Below are 20,384 nucleotides of genomic sequence, written 5' to 3' on the forward strand. Positions count from 1 at the left end.
ATAAAGTCCAGGATTCTGCTTTTTAAAAAAAATTATTCGGTTGATCACATCTGTTTATAGCGTGCCACCCAACAACTTAATATGTTGTTTCTTTGCTTTAATTTTTAACTTAGTCTGGGTTCTAAAGAGCTGTTTGGGGTGGGGGGTGGGGGGCACGAGCCACTCAGCAGACGTTTGGCATTAATTGCCTGATTGGTTGTGCCACATCAAACTGCTTTTTAAACTTCCCTTCGTTTCAAAAGCCATTTACCGTGTAGCACCAGAGCTGCTGTTTGAGAAGAACAATTCTGAAGCTCCCTTGAGCTGATGGAACTAGTTTCCCAGTTCTTTGGGTCCTGGCCATGATTTTGAACACTTTATACCAATATATCTAAATATTCTTAAACATCAAGCTTTAGGAAGCACATAGGCCCCAGTCAAAAAAGGTTTTCTGGGGTTTGCCTTTATCCAGCAAGATATTTTACTTCTAAATTTGGTCTTGAAATTTATTGCTTTTCTCAAATCAGTTTGTAGATTGGTTTGTGCAGAGTATTCTAGCAAAGCATCATGAGCTGGAGTGTCACAGCTAGGGATGTACGAAAGTCACTTACCTTTTCACAGCTTGGCTTCGTGGTGGGGGGGAGGCGCTTCACTTCTCCCCCCGAAGGTCAGGCGAGGGGGGGAGGCGTCACGCCTCGCCCGGCCGAAATTCAAGCCGGGGAGAAGCGCCCCGTCTCCCCGGCCGCGAAACAAAAAGTGGAAAAAAAAACCCCCAAACCCCGTGATAGGCTACGTAACGATTAACGTAGCCTATCATGGCTAGATTTCCAAAGTCAGCCGTGATAGGCTATGTTAATCGTCACGTAGCCTATCACGGGTGACTTTGGAAAAAAAAAAAGCGTGTACGCAAATGGCGGCGGCCCATGGCCGCGGCCATTTGCGTTCCTTATTTTGGCACGTCTAGTCTACGTAAAGATTTACATAGACTATGGCGAAAATAAGGGCAACGCAACGCAAATCTTTACGTAGACTAGACGTGCCAAAATAAGGAACGCAAATGGCGGCGCCCATGGACCGCCGCCATTTGCGTACACGCTATTTTTTTCCCCCCCCCCAAAGTCACCCGTGATAGGCTACGTGACGATTAAGGTAGCCTATCACGGCTGACTTTGGAAATCTAGCCGTGATAGGCTACGTTAATCGTTACGTAGCCTATCATGTTTTTTTTTTACTTTATTTTGTAATGGTGGCGGCGGCCGGTCGGAAGACTGGCCGCTGCCCCCGCCCCCACCGAAACACCTCCGAACCGCCGCCAGGACCCGCCGCCTAGAGGGACATTCGCAGGAGGTAAGTCCCATCCCGGGGGGGGGGGTGGCGGAGAATTTCACCGCCAATTTCGGGGGGCCGAATGCGTTTGCATTCGGCCTCACCGAGATTCGTGGAGAAATTCTCAGAAATTCTCCACCATCCCTAGACTCACAGCTAGTTTACAAATTCAGTTCCAGAAAAGTGCACATAAGAAACTGCTGACATTAAAACAGTGGGCATGCTGCTCTTTTTCTTTGGTGCTGTTACTGAATTTGCAGGTTTGAGAACAGATGTGACAGCTCTTACTGATCTACTTCTACACTTAAGGTAGGATTGTCTCTTCCCACATGAACTGACCCAGTAATTAAATTACCGTTTGGATACCCTACTCGAGGTGCCTCCACCTTCAGAGGTTAAACAGCAGTGGCTGTCTGCTGGAGAGAGGGCCTCTTCTATGATGGTTCCTCAATCATGGAAGTCCCTCCTGAGGTACATTTGCCTATCCTATTCTATCCTGGCTTTTAATAGCATATGATAATTTTTAGGATAACTCCGACTCCCTTTCTCTGGTTTGGATTAACGATTGTCCTATTGATTTTTAGTTACAGCCTCATTACTGCTTTTTCATGGTACTGCATTGTGTTTTATTTTCCTTCTCCTGTTAGAAAACAGATGTGGGGGTCAAGCTGGTATTTAATCTTGAAATTTAAAATAGTTTCCTGAACTTGTGTATGAAATTTCATTTCAATGGGAATTCTGTTCGTTTGTAAATTGGGTGCTGTCAGGACTCACTGGCTCAGACAGGTCCTATATTTGGGATGGGGGAGAATTTCTCCCCGAAACTTCGGGGGGCCGAGTGCCAACGTGTTCGGCCCCCCGAAGTAGTTTCGGGGAGAAATTCTCCGCCCCCCCCGGGATGGGACTTACCTTTCCCGAATGTCCCTCCCGGCGGTGGTTCGGCAGGTCTTCGACAGGGGCAGAGGCGGCAGCCGGTCAAAAGACCGGCTGCCGCCGCCGCCATTCCAATAAAAGTAAAAAAACAACAACGCCCCCGTGATAGGCTACGTGATGATTAACGTAGCCTTTCACAGCTAGATTTGCAAAGTCGGCCGTGATAGGCTACGTAAATCGTCACATAGCCTATCACGGGTGACTTTAAAAAAAAAAAATAAAGCGCATACGGCTAATGGCGGCCCCCATAGGGAGCCGCCATTCACGTTCCTTATTTGGTCATGTAGTCTACGTAAAGATTTACATAGACTACGGCGAAAATAAGGGCAACGCTATTTGCGTTGCCCTTATTTTCTCCGTAGTCTACGTAAATCTTTACATAGACTACAGCGTGTCTATGTAACATAGTAAATAGCGTCTATGTAACGCTATTTGCATTGCCCTTATTTTCGCCATAGTCTACGTAAATCTTTACATAGACTACAGCGACCAAATAAGGAACGCGAATGGTGGCTCCCTATGGGGGCCGCCATTTGCGTACGCGCTTTTTTTTTTTCAAAGTCATCCGTGATAGGCTACGTGACGATTAACGTAGCCTATCACGGCTCACTTTGCAGATCTAGCCATGATAGGCTACGTTAATCGTCACGTAGCCTATCACGGGGGCGTTTTTTTTTTAACTTTTTATTTCGCGGCCGGGCGAGGCGAGGCGCCTCCCCCCCGGCCTGAATTTCGGCCGGGCGAGGCGGGAAGCCTCCCCCCCGGCCTGAATTTCGGCCGGGCGAGGCAGGAAGCCTCCCCCCCAGCCTGAACTTCGGGGGGTGCAGTGAAGCTCCTCCCCCCCACCGCGAAGCAAGCTGCGAGACCAGGTAAGTGGCTTTCGTGCACTCCTAGGTCCTATGCAGCTGGAACAGCCACATGCCACAGCACTGGGAAACAAGCACACACTGGAGCGTCACCAGTGCACTGGCCAGCCCAACTGGGGGCCATCAGGGAGGGTGGGAAGGGGTTGAAAACCTGACAAGGCAAGATAGAGGGAGTGGAGCTGGTGAGTAGGGATGTACGAAAGTCACTTACCTTTTTGCAGCTTGGATTTGTGGTGGGGGGGGAGGTGCTCCATCCCTCCCCCTGGAATCCTCCCTGGGCTGGCTCTGCTCCGCAGCAGCTCCGTGGAGCCACTGGCCAGGGCTGTCCGCAGCCGGAGTTCCGGCCATGGCCGGCTGCTGCGGACGCAAATGGTGGCCGCCGTAGCGGCCACCATTTGTGTCCTGCCAGGGTGCCGTGATAGGCTACGTAAATATTTACGTAGCCTATCACGGCAAAGAGCAGGGGCGCAAACGGCGGCCGCTACGCTGTTTGCGCCGCTGCTCTTTGTCGTGATAGGCTACATAAATACTTACGTAGCCTATCATGGAAAGAGCAGGCAGGATGCAAATGGCGGCCGCAGCAGCCAGCCGAGGGACCTGCCGCTGGAGCTGCCACCGGCGGAACATCCGCCCCAGGTAAGCTTCATCCCGGGGGGGATTCCGCGTGGTGGCGGGGGGTGGGAGGCCATTCCGCTACGGGTTTCAGGGGGCCGAATGCCAGTGCATTTAGCCTCGCTGAAATCTGTGGCGGAATTCTCTGCCATGCCTACTGGTGAGAGAGAGCAAAGGCAGAGAGCAGAACAGAAGGAATGAACACAGGATAAGCTGGCAAGTAGAAGAATTGGCAAGTAGAGGGGAGAAGGAGGAAGTGGCTGGAGAGGTGAATACAGAATTGAGACAGAAGGAGGAGAAGGGGATAGAAGGGCAAATTCCTTTTAAAGGAGGAGTGAATAACCATAGAGCCCACTATGTAGGAACTTACCTGACCACTGTCAGCCCAAGAAGCTGAGGAGAACCTGGCTCTAACCACTCCTGAGAGTTATCTCCCTTGACCTGCGAGCTCTGTAGTAGGGGAATGTGGACTCCAGAGTGGCCTCAAGAGAAACATGAGGTGGAAGTCTCAGATAAGAGTTGGTAGCCATTTTCTTGTCTGCCACAGAGCTCTACCGCTTGTCTGTGGATGCTCCAGAGGGAGGAAGACAAAATTCATTCCCTTAGAGGGGCATTATATCTCAGGGATTGCTCAGTGATGTAACCGACCTTGTCCTTTTAAAATTGGTATTATTTCATATGGGCCTGTCAACGTGGCTTCAGTGGACGTGATGGAAGAAGACTATTTCAATTGGGGGAGGTGCACATAAGCACATAAAACTAACATCGTTTTTTAGTTTTGTTTACTAGTTGCAAGTAGGGATGGTAGAGAATTCCGCCACGGATTTCAGTGAGGCCGAATGCACTGGCATTCGGCCCCCCCAAATCCGTGGCAGAACGGCCCCCCGTGGATTCCCACCGGGACGGAGCTTACCTGGGACGGATGTTCCGGCAGCGGCTCTGGCTCCACTGGCGGCTGGTCTTTCGACCGGCTGCCATGGCCGCCATTTGCGTCCTGGTCTTTGCCGTGATAGGCTGCGTAAGTATTTACATAGCCTATCATGGCAAGCCAAGCAAAAAAAAAAAAACGGCGTACGCAAATGGCGGCGGCTATGGCGGCTGCCATTTGCGTTCCCTAATTTTCGCTGTTTTAGCCTACGTAAATATTTACATAGGCTATTACGGCGAAAGAAAAGGGGAACGCAAATAGCGTAGTGGGCGCCATTTGTGTTCCTTTTTTTTTTTTTTTGCCGTTATAGCTTACGTAAATATTTACATAGGCTAAAACAGCGGGAAAAAATGGAACGCAAATAGCGCCCACTACACTATTTGCGATCCCCTTTTTTTTTTCACTGTAAGAGCCTATGTAAATATTTATGTAGGCTAAAACAGTGAAAAATAGGGAACGCAAATGACGGCTGCGGTAGCCGCCACCATTTGCATACGCTGGGGGTTTTTTTGCTTGGCCTGCTGCAGTAGGCTACATTAATCCTTACGTAGCCTATCACAGCAGCCTGGCTGGACGCAAATGGCGGCTGCTACGACGGCCGCCATTTGCGTCCGCACCAGCCAGTCCGCAGCCAGAACTCCAGCTGTGGACGCACAGAGCCGCTGCAGAGCAGAGCTGGCCAGGCAGGATTCTGGGGGGGAGCACCGGATCGCCTCCCCCCTGTTGAGGATTCTGGGGGGAGGGACGGAGAGCCTCCCCCCCCACTGCGTATCACATCCGCGAAAAGGTAAGTGACTTCCATACATCCCTAGTTGCAAGTCAAGTATGCTAAATCAGATCCAAATCTATTTAGAACATTGATCCCCCCCCCCCCCCCCGGAAAACATTCAGGTCCTAAATTTTCCAGGAAATTCATTACATTTCCTATCATTTATTACATTTCTATACTGTACAACAGCCAGAGCTCTCTCTGGGCTGTTTACAAAGATTAAAAACCTTAAAAATACAGTATTATGCATAATATAAGAACAGTTTGGCTACAAACTTATAAACAGAGCAGACATACATATGCACATAGGTATCCAAGCAATATCCCATGGCCTGATTAAAAGCCTATCATATGCTGCCAAAGGCCTGGGAGTAGAGGAAGGTCTTAAGCTGGCAACGAAAAGATAACAATGTTGGCACCAGGCGGGCCTTGCTGGGGAGTTCATTCCAAAATTGGGGGGCCGCCACTGAGAAGACCCTCTCCTTTGTTGCCACCTTCCAAGCCTCCCTTGGAGGAGACATCTGGAGAAAGGCCTTAGACAGTGAGCATAGTGTATGGGTAGGTTCATGCTGTGAGAGGCACTCCATCAGGTATTGTGGTCTTGAGCCATGTAAGGCTTTATAGGTCAAAACCAGCACCTTGAGTCGGGCTTGAAAACATACAGGCAGCCAGTGCAAACAGGCCTGTTTGGGCCCTATTGTCCCTGATATCAATCTGGCTGCTGCATTTTGCATAAGCTGCAGCTTCTGAACCGTCTTCAAGGGCTGCCCCATGTAGAGCGCATTGTAGTAATCTAACTTGGAGGTACCAGATTGTAAGTGACTCAAGCCAGATAAGGGTGCAGCTGAGCCACCAACTAAAGTTGATAGAAAGCACTCCATGCCACTGAGGCCACCTGAGACTCAAGTGACAAAAATTGCTCCAGGAGAACGCTCAAACTACAAACCTGCTCCTTCAGGGGGAGTGCAACCCCATCCAGAACAAGTTGAACACCTGCCATCCAGTCAGAAGAACTACCCACTAACAACATCTCAGTCTTGTACAGATTGAGCTTCAGTTTACTAGCCATCCTCCAGTCAAGAACCAATCTAGCACATCCACAGCGTCACCTGATGAAAATGAGAAGGAGAAATAGGGCTGCATATCATCCACATACTGATGACAACACATTCCAAAACTCCCCACTCAGCGTTCATGTAGATGTTAAATAGCATGAGGGATAAACTCGCCCCCTGTGGAACCACATAGTGGAGAGTACATGGGGCTGAGCAATAATCCCCAAACACCACCTTCTGGAGCTGACCATCCAAGTAGGAGTGCAACCACTGCAGTGCAGTGCTTCCCACTCCCAACTCAGACAACCATCCCAGAAGGATACCATGGTTGATGGTACTGAAAGCCACTGAGAGATCAAGGAGAATCAACAAGGTAATATTCCCCATGTCTCTCTATACAGGGCGACCAAAGCTGTTTCCATGCCTGGTAGGGAAAGCATGTCACTGATTCTCTGTGTGCTGCATTGCACCAGATAGAAGATCCATGCTTCAGTCTGTGTCAAATAGTTATACAAGTGGGGTGCTGTATGAAGACAACTCAGCACTCCATTATTAGTTTTGAGGGTATTACATTCCCACTGATAAATTGGATAAATCTGGACTGAACCCATATTCACCTGCCAGATTTGGATGGTCTGACTTTTCTGGCCCCATTTTGGGGTCAGCATAAAGACAAAGGATTCCAAAATGGAACCATGAGCTACCAGAGAGAGGGTCTTCTCAGTGATGGCACCCCAAGTTGGAATGCTCTAAACAGGCTCAATTAGCACCTATGCTTGATGTCATTGTTAGTCTATCTGCATGTTTTGAATAGTTTTAGGTTGTGATTGTATGTTTTAATTCTGTATGTCATTTTAAAACTTTGTTAGCTGTCCTGGAAACGTGTTTGGAGGGTCGTGTAAATATGACTGGGACTGCAAGAGGTTTTACCAATCTCGGGATGAGGGGAAGAGATATATTTGGGCATTCAGCACTTCCTCTTAATTTGTTTTTAATGAGTCATTTTCGAATTGAGTGGAGGCTGGGATGTTTCCCATCTCAACTTCCAACTTATCTACAGTTTTGTTGTTACACAATTTCTTGAGTAAAGTGGATTTGACTTCATGTATATAGCAATCTGTAGCCACTGTGACCTTTTCATATGCTGACACTGAAAAATGCCACTTCTAGTTGAGAGCAATTACATTCCTCATTCTATTGCAGTGGTGTTGAATCTCAGGCCTGTGGGCCAAATCCGGCCTGCATGGGGTCCCAATTGACCGTCTGGTGTTCCTCAGATGGCCCTGCTCCCTTTGCCCCAACTGCAGATTGTTTGGTGGTTTCCTGGCTTTTGCATAGTTTTTCCTTGGGGGAAATCTGCCCCTCCTGAGGTCCCAGTCTGGACATCCAGGGTTCCCCAGATGGCTGTGGCCCTTTCCCCCAACTACTGATTGCTTGGTGTTTTCCCAGATTTTCTGAAGTTCTTTCCTGCATAATAAAAGGTTGAAATGCCTCTCCTACAGCTTCGTTACTGGCAGTAAGAGGGTTAAGCTATGCTATGCTGGGTGGGGTTGTTTTGTAGTCTTGGCCACACCCCTTTTGCCTTTGGCTCCGCCCACCACTGGGATGTTGTCCCCATGAGCATCTCTGAAATGGAATTCTGCCCTTGGGCTGAAAGTGCCCCCCCACTTTGACCGAGATGGATGCTTCCATTGTATTGAACAACTGACCTATTTGTTTAGCATCTATCTCTTTTGCCACTGCCATGGAAACAGTCTTATCTTATTGTTCAAGAGCGAGGCCATTTTTCAAAGGAACTACTCCAGTATTTGTGCAACATGGCTATCTAGCCATGTGTGTGTGTTTTGAAAAATGGTTTACCTCTGTTCCCATTCTGTTTCCTTTGGCCCTTTTAAATTGTGCTTTATAAGCAGATACTTCCCAAAATGTTGAAGGGGGAGGCAGGCTCTGGTGCTCGAGAAAACAAAATTTATTGTGCTCTGTGCATTTCGGGATGTTTCCTTCAGGAGCTGTTAAAAGCCATTTTGTCTCTTGTTCTGAAATACACAAATATTCTTTCTTCTGTATACTTGCACACACAACTCTTGAAGCCTATTGCTGGACATGAGAGCAGAGACAAAATAAATGTTGTTTTCTTGAGCGCTGGAGCCTGTTTCCACCTTCTTCATTGTTAGTCCACAGTGCTCTTTCCCTCTTCACCTCTGTTTCCCAAAGTGTAACATATATGGATGTTATTGTATTGCCTAGATCCCCCAACCTGGTGCAGTTGAGATGTTTTGTACTACAATTCCAAGTATTCCTGACCTTGGGAATTGAAGCCCCAAATATCTGGAGGGCACCAAGTTGGGGGAGGCTGCACTAAATATAAGAGGGACCAGAATGAACTAACCTCACTTCTGTTTCTTTTTTAGGGTTTTTTATCGTTCATGAGTGCTCCGCTGATAGGTGCTCTGTCTGATGTCTGGGGAAGGAAGTCTTTCCTGCTTGTTACAGTTTTCTTTACTTGTGTCCCCATTCCATTAATGAAGATAAGTCCATGGTAAGTGGCACAAATGACAGTAGGGGTTTTTGGTGTACTAAAGAAACTAGTAGAGTGATCTTTTAGGAAAAGATAATTCACTATAGGAAAGTGATTTATCTCAACGTAGGATTCAATTACTGCTGCTGTGTCCAAGTGTGTCAACTCAGTTATTTTAATTGGTGTTCAAAATGAAATGCTTAATTAAAGGTGATAGAGTAACTAAGTTTATGCTTTCTTACAGTTTTGCAATGATCAAAAGCTTCATTACACAAATGTTTCTTCATTTTGCAGGTGGTATTTCGCTATGATTTCTGTATCTGGGATTTTTGCTGTTACATTCTCAGTGATATTTGCTTATGTAGCTGACATAACACAAGAACATGAGAGAAGCACTGCTTATGGACTGGTAAGGCAATTTCTTGTCTTTCCCAAGTTTAGGACTGTATGGCTTGGTAGATTTTATTCTTTGAATAAAAGATAGAATGATAGATGAATTGCCACAGTTTGTCATGATAGCAGTGCATGTAGTAACTTACTCCTGCCAAGTTTCCCTTGCAGCGTACACTGATTCAGTTGGAAAGTGATCTCTGAGTTACTGCGGTAGTGATAACGGCAATTGGTATATGAAAAATGTTACATGAACCTTCTGAACTTGCCTTTATGATAATCGGAAGCCCTGACTTCCAGAAATGGGAGGCATTTTTTTTTTTAAGTGTTTCTTAGCGTGTGAGTTGTGGACATTTCTTCTTCTTTTTTTTTTCTAGAAAAGAACAAGCAGCTGCTAGTAGAGATAACTCTCTTCCTTGAGTCTGTGGAAAGATTTTCTTTTCCTTCCCCTGTGACAAACTATCCTTCTCCTCCTGCCCCCAACGACTGAAGAGAAACAGCCAGAGGGTTTCAGCACAGCACCTAGTACTAGCATGTTGTGTCATGTCTGCATGTCTAGCCCTAGTCAAAAATGGCTCCACCAAACAGTATTACAGCACTCTTTGAAGCAGACTTAACTGCCAAGACACAGTACCGTGCTTTCAATGCACTGAAGTTCTAGAGAGTTATTTCCCTTGCTACTTCATTAGTACCTAAGCACCATGGCAACCCCTGCAAAATAGAGTACTTAAATATCTGAAAAACACCTTGCTAAAAGCATATTGATGAAGTGTTAAACCATTGAGGTGTTGGTGAAGGAGGTAGGCTTGTGTTAGAAAACTTCACATTGAGGCTTGAAAGATTTAAAGAGTTAGAAAATTCTATGTCATTGCCATATATTTGGCTGATGTATTCACAGACAGTTTTGGAGAAAGTTCAGTTGTCAAACAAATATGTTCTTTGCTCCTTGTTGTGTAGACATCTTCTCTGGCATAAAAATATTTATCCTTTTAAAGTGAAGATGTGTAATGTTAGGACAACTCGGTAATTTCTTTCTTGAGTTGCTCTGTTTACCCAGCCATTCCTTCTGCCCCAGGTGCCACCTCCTCCCCATTATTAATTGTTTAGAGGCTCTGTGATTAGTGGATGAAGCTGAGCCATGGGGGCTAAATGCATGTTTCTTCTTCCCCTCCCTGCAACCACCACTGACTCGCAGGAGAGAGGGCCAGCAGGGCTAGCCTCACACAACCTCTGTAGCTAAACTCGGCTAAAACAAAGCACAGTCCTAGGGTAGCTTCACTTATTTCTATTGCCATAGTCAGTGCCTGGGCAAATGCCACATTGCAGAAACCCAGCTTGCCTGTACCTTGTTTTCCTGGCTGCTACAGGGTTTCAATTAGGTATGTACAACCCAAAGAGCTGCACAAACTATGTAGTACCATAAGCATTTTTTTTATGTTGATTCCCGGGCTTTCTACCAGTTTTGAGACCAGTATTCTCTAATTTGGCACATGACCCTGCTATGCCGCAAATACGCAGCTCAGGCTTTTTGGTCCAAATGTAATTTGATCTATGTTGCCAACATACCCCTAGACCTATGGGATATCATGAGTCAAAGTAGGATGGTGCAGCCAGGGGGAAGGGATGATGCTGGAGAATAGAGATGGAATTTCTAGTCTTGACATCAAAAATTGAGACACAGAGCCCATAAGAATAAATAGAACTGGGTACAAGAGTGCAGGCATTTGAAGGCAAGACGTTCACAGTAAATGTGAAATGAAAGACGAATCCAGTATAAAGAACAGAAAAGACGGAGGTATGATTGAAACTGCTGAGTAAATGAGGCAGGTGGCAGAGTTATGAGCAGAAGAAAAGCTTTAAAACAGCTGAGAAACCATAGAGATGAATACTGCAATAATCCAACTTAAGGATGATGAAGAGTATAGTATCAGTAGTGAGAATTTCAGAAATTCTAAAGAATCGAAAGTGTCCAGTCTTGGTAGGGAGTTGAATCTGAAAGAGTTGTATCAAGTGTGACACCCAGATCATCATAATCATTAAAGTGCTTAAAATTCTAAGCACTGTACAAAGAATGAAACTAAATTTGCCAGTGGCTTAAAAATCTTAAAACTCTACTAAACAGTTGAGAATAAAAATAGTGATACTGTCACTAGGTGTGCGTTTGGGAATAAATTGTGCTATAGCTGCTCAGAGATGTTGCAGTCTGGTTGCTTAGGGCTACTAGATTTATTATCTATTTTTAAAACTTACACACTTCCTTTCAACCTCTCCACTACAGCAATTCACAGTGAATCAAAGAGTTGGGGTTACAGCATAAATCACTATTTGTAACTAAAAATAAAAAATCAACATTTTAAACAAAAAATAAGAAAAACATAACTTAGATTCAGCTGCAAAGTAACATGAAAGCTGCATCCCAGAAGGCTGAGAGTAGGGGAAAAGTTTAAAATTTTTATGGCTTCAGGTTTCTGGGAAACAATTTTATGTTTCCCTTAAATTATCAGTAGTCCTTAAGGCAAACAGGAGGCAGAGAAAGATATGCACACATAGTTTAAAGTGATGTTTCTTGGCTCTGTCAAGCTGCACAGCACTGATTCCTTTCCTGGAAAAGAATGTTTGGTATTGCTGCTTTGCACCTTGAGCCATAGCAGTTATCATGGGAGGTGCTGATATAGTGGGGGGGGGCTGGATTCCAGGATTATCTTCCCAGAGCTTTACCAATGCAAAAAGCTGTACTGAGACTCCTATTTTATAGGAGAAAACAGGGCTGACGTGTTCTGTAATAATATATGCTTTAAGAAATAACAACAACCTCTGAGGGATGATTTAAGAAATGTTAACAATATTTGAGAACATCTGAGGACCTGTAAGATCTGTTTAAGAGAAACATGTCTGCTCTGAGGAGAAGAAGGGAGCTGGCATCTACTCCCCCCGCATCCTCTGTGTCAAAGTGTCCAAAACAGAAGATATAGGGGAATTATTTACGCTGATAAAGACTTTATCTTCGCAATTTACGGAACAAGTCAAAAGATTGGATTTAATCCAAAATTCCATCACTGCCCTGCAAGGAGCTGTAGATTTAATTAATGTGTCACGGCAAAAAATGGAGACGAAAATTAATGAGCTTGAAGACCGAGTGGCAGGAAATGAAACTACGACACAAATTTGTTTTAAAAATATCTCTGATAGAATCTCTCAGCTGGAGGCCTTCACGAAAAAATTCAATGTACGTATTATTGGGATTAAAAATCTGCCTAATGATGTAAAATTGCCTATTTTTGTGGATAAAATTTTGCATGAGATACTCCCTATTCCATCTGATTATTTACTTGATATTGAGCAGGCATTTTGTGTGCCAGATGCTAAAGGGACTGATTACACGATCACAGCTCAATTTGCAAAAGTCTCCACAAAGAATTATATCCTACGTTTGGCAAGGGAGGCTGGAAGCCTTTCCTGGAAACAAGATAAAGTTATGTTATTTCCAGACTACATCAAAGAGGTGGTAAATAAAAGAAGGCAATTTATCAAAGCAAAGAATATGGCAAAACAAATGAACTTACAATATTACTTAAAATATCCTGCTACACTTTGTATTGTGTCTGAAGGTCAGATGACGACGTTTCTAAATCATGAAATGGCGGAGGCATGGCATAACGTAAAAATGCGTGAGAATTCTGTTACAACCCCATGAACTGGTGTTTAGTCTACATGATTCAGGCTAATTCAGAAGATAAATGATTATATTTATATTAGTTTACGCTTTTTCATTTTTTATTTTTTTAATATTTTTTATTTTAAAATAGATAATATATCTAGTATAAAATATATTACTGATGGTTGAAGGTTTATATTAAGTTTTATTATATAATACTATATATTTTTTCCTAAGGCCCACTTGACTTAAGTGGGCCTTAGGAAGCATTAGTAACAACAAAGCTAGCGGAGATGACAGTATTCCAGCTGAGCTATTTAAAATCCTAAAAGATGATGCTGTTAAAGTGTTGCATTCAATATGCCAACAAATTTGGAACACTCAACGATGGCCGCAAGACTGGAAAAGGTCAGTTTACATTCCAGTTCCAAAGAAGGGCAACGCCAAAGAGTGTTCAAACTACCACACAATTGCGCTCATTTCACATGCCAGCAAGGTGATGCTCAAAATCCTACAAGCTAGGCTTCAGCAGCATGTGAACCGAGAACTACCGGAAGTACAAGCTGGGTTTCGAAGAGGCAGAGGAACTAGAGATCAAATCACCAACATTCGCTGCATCATGGAGAAAGCAAGAGAATTCCAGAAAAACGTCTATTTCTGCTTTGTTGACTACGCTAAAGCCTTTGATTGTGTGGATCACAACAAACTGTGGCAAATTCTGAAAGTGATGGGAGTAGCAGACCACCTTACCTGTCTCCTGAGAAACCTGTACGAGGGTCAAGAAGCAACAGTAAGAACCAGACATGGAACAACCGATTGGTTCAAAATTGGGAAAGGAGTACGACAAGGCTGCATATTGTCACCCTGCTTATTTAACTTATATGCAGAGTACATCATGAGAAACGCCGGGCTGGATGAATCACAGGTTGGAATTAAGATTGCCGGGAGAATTATCAACAACCTCCAATATGCAGATGATACCACCCTAATGGCAGAAAGCGAAGAGGTTCTAAAGAGCCTCTTGCTGAGGGTGAAAGAGGAGAGTGCAAAAGCTGGTTTGAAACTCAGCATTAAAAAAACGAAGATCATGGCATCTGGCCCCATCACTTTGTGGCATATAGAAGAGGAAGAAATGGAAGCAGTGACAGATTTTACTTTCTTGGGCTCCAAGATCACCGCAGATGGTGACTGTAGCCATGAAATTAAAAGACGCTTGCTCCTTGGGAGGAAAGCTATGGCAAACCTAGACAGCATAGTAAGAAGCAGAGACATCACCTTGCCGACAAAGGTCCGTCTAATCAAAGCTATGGTTTTCCCAGTAGTAATGTATGGCTGTGAGAGCTGGACTATAAGGAAGGCTGAGCGCCGAAGAATGGATGCTTTCGAACTGTGGTGCTGGAGAAGACTCTTACGAGTCCCCTGGACTGCCAGGAGGTCACATCAGTCCATCCTAAAGGAAATCAACCCTGAGTGCTCATTGGAAGGACAGATACTGAAGCTGAAGCTCCAATATTTTGGCCACCTAATGCGAAGAGAAAACGCTCTGGAAAAGACCCTGATGCTGGGAAAGACTGAAGGCAAAAGGAGAAGGGGACGGCAGAGGATGAGATGGCTAGATAGCATCACTGATGCAATGAATATGAACTTGAGCACGTTCCGGGAGAGAGCGCAGGACAGGGGGGCCTGGCGTGCTGTCATCCATGGGGTCACGGAGGGTCGGACACGACTGAACGACTGAACAACAACAATATATTTTTTATTATTATTATTACTAATATAGGCTTTTGGGAATGAATTGTAGACCTGTTTCTTTGCTATAAGATTGATGATATGATATAGAAATGTAAGGTTGTTTATTAAACTGTAAGATGTTAAGGTTATAGATATAGTTTTTAAAATAGAATGGCATCGGAGGCTGGGGGGTGTTGGAGTTTAAACTCAATTCTTTAAGGGGGGGGAGGGAAGGGGAAGGAATTTTGTTTCGTCACTTCCTTTCCTCCTCCCTTCCCCCCCCCCCCTTTTCCCCCTTTTCTTTCTTCTCTCTTTGTTACTGTGGTGTCCTCATCAGAATATTGTACTGTTGGGAAATTGAAGTATTGATTAGGTTGTTGGTAATTTTGGTATTGTTTATTTCATTTATAAAAAATAAAATAAATAAAAATATATTCAAAAAAAAAAAAAGATCAGTGTCAGTACTAGGCAAGCTGCTCTCCAGCTCAGCTTCTTGGCCACCAGCGTGCTGGTCTCAAGGCAGCTGCTATGCACCTCAGGTGAGAGGCACTTTACAAGTTTGGGTGAAATGTTGTTATGGATGTGATTTTGTTACTATCTGCCTGTTGTTCAGAACTTTGAAAGCATTTAGTTGCCTGTTTACCCCCTAACAGACAATTAAAATACTTCTAAACAAAGTGTACGCGTAGGAGTATTTGCTGGGTTGCAATCCAGGTATTGTACTAACAGTAATTATAGTACAGGAATCTTTGAATCCATTTCTTCCTTTTATTGCTACAAATATGTTTTCACTTAAAATATAGGTAGTGTAGTATTTAAAAGCGATTAAAGCTATATTTCTTAAGCATTTCTTGCTGTTACAAAAGAGAACATTTTGATTACCAAGACTTCTCTATAGAGTTGTCTGGCAGTATCGCACACAGGCAAGGAGCTTCGATATCAAAGAAGCTAGCAGACTCCAGAATTAAACCATATTCATACAGTTTTTACAATACTACTTCACCGCCAGTATGGCAATACTACTTGCTGTTTCATAAATCTCAGTTCACAGTCTTGACTTCTAAAATAATCTTTGGTGATCAAAACACACACACAAAAACTTAAACATATACTTTTCAAGGTAGATTCAATTAATTTTGATATATGTTTTTAGCAAAGCAATTCCTCACTCAAAGTTTACCAATTAAACTTAAGTACATAAATTTTTCTAGACATCTATGTATGTGATTTAATGTTTATGCCTTACAAAAACTTTTGCTCATTAATCGATAAGGGAAATCTTTACATTCACTCTGACCCTGTTTGATGTCTCTCCATTTTTCACATAATCCTTTTCATCTCTGATGCTGAGTTATAATTCAGCATTCTCTTTAGATATTATCCAAACTGCTTTGCCAGTTACATATTGATAACAATTACCTAAAGTTCATCGTGAACTCACTTTGTATCTTCCCTACTGGTACCAGTTACCTTATTTATTTAATTCTCTGGATTCCTAATGATCTTCTGTGCCGCATGCTTAATTACCTGGGGCTTGCAGCTCCAAGACAAGACTGTTTTTGCTTTTTATGGGGGGAAGAATTAGTCTATTTCTTCAGTAACCGTTTTGAGCACATTGAGAACTGTGCCACCAACTTTTTGTGGCAGATCCATGACAGTATAAGTGTCTGTATAACCCATTGGTTCCTTGCGTGATCCAAAGCATGGTCTCTGGCACTAGCAATTCTCCCCCTCCCCTCAGAAAAAAAAAATGTTGGAGGAGAGGATAATTTGTTCCTGGATCTTAGGCTCTCATGGATAAGCATGCCAAGCCTATTGTATTTTTCTGACATCAGAAGTGATACTCGGTGACATCATCCACAGCGAGACAAAAGGAGTACATACTGTTACATATAAATGAAGCATATAAATTAAAGCTAAGAAATACAAGGAAAGTTGGCAGGCACTGGAAGAACGATTCTGTATATTTCAAAAGCAATTGCTTTAAGAAAGGGGACCAGTAATTTCTTATGGAAGTGGCTTGGTATCACTTCACACCTTCAGAATTCTCTGCCAAATTGGTAGGGCTCTGATCAACTGATTTCTCCTTGTTATTGGTAAGTTCTGTTGGTCAGTTTCATTCCATTTCTGAGTATTTAGCAGCTTCTTCTGTGTAAATGGCATAAAAGCATCTAGGTCCCAAAATTCATAATTACTATTTGTTACATTCTTGAAATGCATCTCTCTCCCCCCCTCATGTTGAATTTTCTTCTAGCAAAGTAATTAAATTGAGATGTCTTTTTCTACGTTTAGGTATCTGCGACATTTGCGGCAAGCTTGGTAACTAGCCCTGCTATTGGAGCACACCTGTCGACTCTATATGGTGATAATTTGGTGGTATTAGTTGCTACAGTGGTGGCTGTTGTGGATATCTGTTTCATTCTACTGGCTGTACCAGAATCTCTACCTGAAAAAATGAGACCACCTTCATGGGGAGCTCTTATATCATGGGAACAAGCAGACCCCTTTGCTGTAAGTACTGCTTTTGTTCACTATTCTTTACAATTAATACACTGTTGTGCTCTGAAAGACAATAAGTGGGCAAATGCATTTTCAGCAAAGCTTTTGTGTGTGGGTTGCCTAAATCAGAATCCTATCAGGCCCGTCTAAAGTGGCTCGTTGAGCACTAACCAGTGCATAGAAACAACTCTGACTTGCCACAGGCAACAAGCTATCCAAAGAAAAGGGTTCCGTACACCCAGCGTTTGCAGTCCATGTGGAGCTGTGCGGACCTTGATGTGTCATCACTACTTGTTCAAATGGTAAATCCTTTGATTAGTAGGGTCATGATGTTACAGTCCAAATGGTGGTAAAATCTCACAGATCCTTGCATGACTTAGATCGAAGGCAAAAGGAGAAGGGGACGTCAGAGGATGAGATGGCAGAATAGCATCACCGATGCAATGAACATGAACTTGAGCACACTCCGGGAGAGAGCGGAGGACAGGAAGGCCTGGCGTGCTGTGGTCCATGGGGTCACGAAGAGTCGGACATGACCTAACGACTGAACAACAACAGGCAACCAGGAATGTGGAGACTACCAGACAATAGTCTCCACAGAAAACCAGAGGAAAGCTGATATCTCATTTTGCCCCCTCTGAAAATGGGCAAAACGAGACGTCAGGCCCTCGTCCATGTATGGTCTGCAAATGTAACCCACCTGACCTGACTTTCCCAAGCAATTTGGATTGCACTAGCAGATCCAACTGCTATCTTATGGGAAGAAATGAAGTTGAGAGAGACAGCATCAGTGGTGGTTGCTGTGGCCCAGCTTCACAGACTAGTAGCAGTGTGATCTTTGTTACCGAGCAGAAGGCCTCCCTGTCAACCCAGAGAGGAGAATGAGGTTAGTGCAAGAGCACGCCGTTCATTTTTGTCCAGGTAACATAACACAAGAATTGCCCTGGTTAATTAGGCCAAAGGTCCATCTTAGTCCAGCTCTTGGTTTCCTTGGACAGCTGGTCAGGTGAACCTGGAAAGCTGCTCACGAACAGCTGCTCGCGAATTCTCTTGGAAGACATCCCATTCGTAGCCGTTTCATAGAAACAAACCACAGGTGGAATGTATTCTGATTAATGCATCCAAAGCCATGACTTGGTCCAAACCTAATAAACGTTTCCACGTGCTGTTTTGGCTCACTTCACTTTTCCTCAATCTTTTGACAGTCTTTGAAAAGAGTTGGGAAAGATTCAACGATTTTGCTGACTTGCATCACCGTCTTTCTTTCTTATCTGCCTGAGGCTGGCCAGTATTCTAGCTTTTTCCTGTATTTGAGACAGGTAAGTAATTTCGGGGGTTGGGAGTGAGATTGGAGTATTTTTCTAACTTCTGCCAAACTGTCCTGATAAATTATTAAATTAAGAATTCACTTAGGGAACAAGTAGAGCTTTATAGTATTGCAGTTATGCATAGTATGTAGCCATTGCATCAGAGAGGTACAGCAGCTTTTAGAATTGGGGAAATCTGGAGTTTATTCTGAGTGTTAGTCATTGGTACAAACACCAACTTCTTAAAATAGCACAGAGGCCCAAATCTAGACTACATGACTAACTATGCTTGCAGCAGGACTTTTTCCTGTAATAGCAACCTTTGCTCTCCCTACCCACCAATGCTTTTCCAAACTGCTTTTGGAAACTCAGGAGGTTCAGAAATGGATTCTAGTTGAGCATCTATTGCTGCTGCCTAGAGAAGAAAGTCTCCTCTTGCTGGGCTTGTGCAAGGCCTTGATGTGTCTGAAGAAGCTACCTGGCTGTGGCCATAGGCAGTTTGACACATAACATATTCATTGTTTTTATTTTGGAAACACAGTACAAGTTTTCTGTTTTAAAACAGTGTGGCTTAGTTCCTATTTTTTAAAATTCTACTCACAGAAGAACCCCTTCCATGAGTGCAACACTTCCTCTGCTCACAGAGCAAAACGTTAGGATTCCTCCCCCCACTGTTCGCAAGTACTTGCAGCCATCTTTGAACTGCTGTATTCCTGCATTTTGTAAGAGAGCAAGCCAGGAACAAGTTCCCATTATTTTATGGCAAAAATAAAAGTACCAGAGGATATTAAGGCTTCCAGTTTGTGAATTGGATATGTTCCTGATGGGCAAAACAGTCTGATGGACAGACTCATTAAAATCCTTCCCTTGCCCCCCTTGGCATTGAGCCAAATGCAGAGAATAGTATGAAGTGAACTAAATGTGAAGACAGTGCATATAATTGAGTTGGGGGCAAAAATACCAAGAACAGCACAACTGTGGCGCATACTTTATAGCTAGAGCAGCAGTCACTCTAAAGCTCTATGTTAGGGACTGATTACTATTTAGACTATTTTTACCTGCTGTCCAGCTGAAGAAGGCTCCTAGAGCAGCTTACAAAGATCAGTGATAACACAGTCCCTGTACTCAGGTTTACGATCTTAAAGACATGATACAAAAGGAAAAAAAGGATTGGGCAGGAGGAGGAAAAGAGTAAATTCAAGCATTCATTTGTAACCCTGAAGTTCTTGGTGGAGAGGAGGGAAGCAAGTCTCCTTCCCCTGCTCCGGCTGATGGATGGGGCCAAGCTGGTCTTCCTCCTGCCATGGCAAGATATTCTTTCCTGGAGGCAGGAAGTGCAGCCTCCTGATGTCACTTGGCCCCCTGTCTGGTGGCAGAGGCCAGTATGAGCCTGCCCTTCTGCCCTGCAGCCCCAGGGCAACCAGGAAGATAATAGGCCCTAATTGTCAGTGTAGAAACAAAGTTTGAGTGAAACAGTTTAAGGACTAATAAATGTTAAAGAGATGCCAAAGGGGTAGGAGACATACAAAACATCTTCAGATGCAGATGTAGAAACAAAGGTTGTCTGCAGGCTAAGAATAGACCTAAGGAGCAACCACTGATCTATCTCCAGTAGCTTGTACCAGGATATAGAGGAGTAGCTGATGTAGGGGTGTTGAAGAAAAAAGAAAGTATACTAATGAAAATCTAGTCGCATGAGGTAGTGTATTTTCCCCTTGATGTTTGTGTTAAGGCTGTAATTGTGTACACACTTGGAGTCCCTAACAACTGTGGTTACACGCACACACATATTCCCACATGTACTCTAATACTATGA

General features: G+C 43.9%; 1 protein-coding gene across 2 annotated transcripts in view; it reads left to right on the plus strand.

The window, feature by feature from the left end:
- SLC71A2 (solute carrier family 71 member 2) overlaps positions 1–20,384 on the plus strand; it is a 49,702-nt gene that overhangs the window by 18,626 nt on the left and 10,692 nt on the right. For both annotated transcript variants that reach the window (XM_084834075.1, XM_084834076.1), the window contains exons 4-7: positions 8,880–9,007; positions 9,281–9,395; positions 17,055–17,273; positions 18,467–18,580. In XM_084834075.1, coding sequence (XP_084690201.1) covers positions 8,880–9,007; positions 9,281–9,395; positions 17,055–17,273; positions 18,467–18,580 — 576 coding nt within the window. The remainder of the gene's footprint in view (positions 1–8,879; positions 9,008–9,280; positions 9,396–17,054; positions 17,274–18,466; positions 18,581–20,384) is intronic.

The sequence above is a fragment of the Heloderma suspectum genome, chromosome 2, assembly GCF_057233095.1.
Source record: "Heloderma suspectum isolate Gila_16-S chromosome 2, 16-S_ref, whole genome shotgun sequence".
In the NCBI taxonomy this organism is placed as follows: Eukaryota; Metazoa; Chordata; class Lepidosauria; order Squamata; family Helodermatidae; genus Heloderma; species Heloderma suspectum.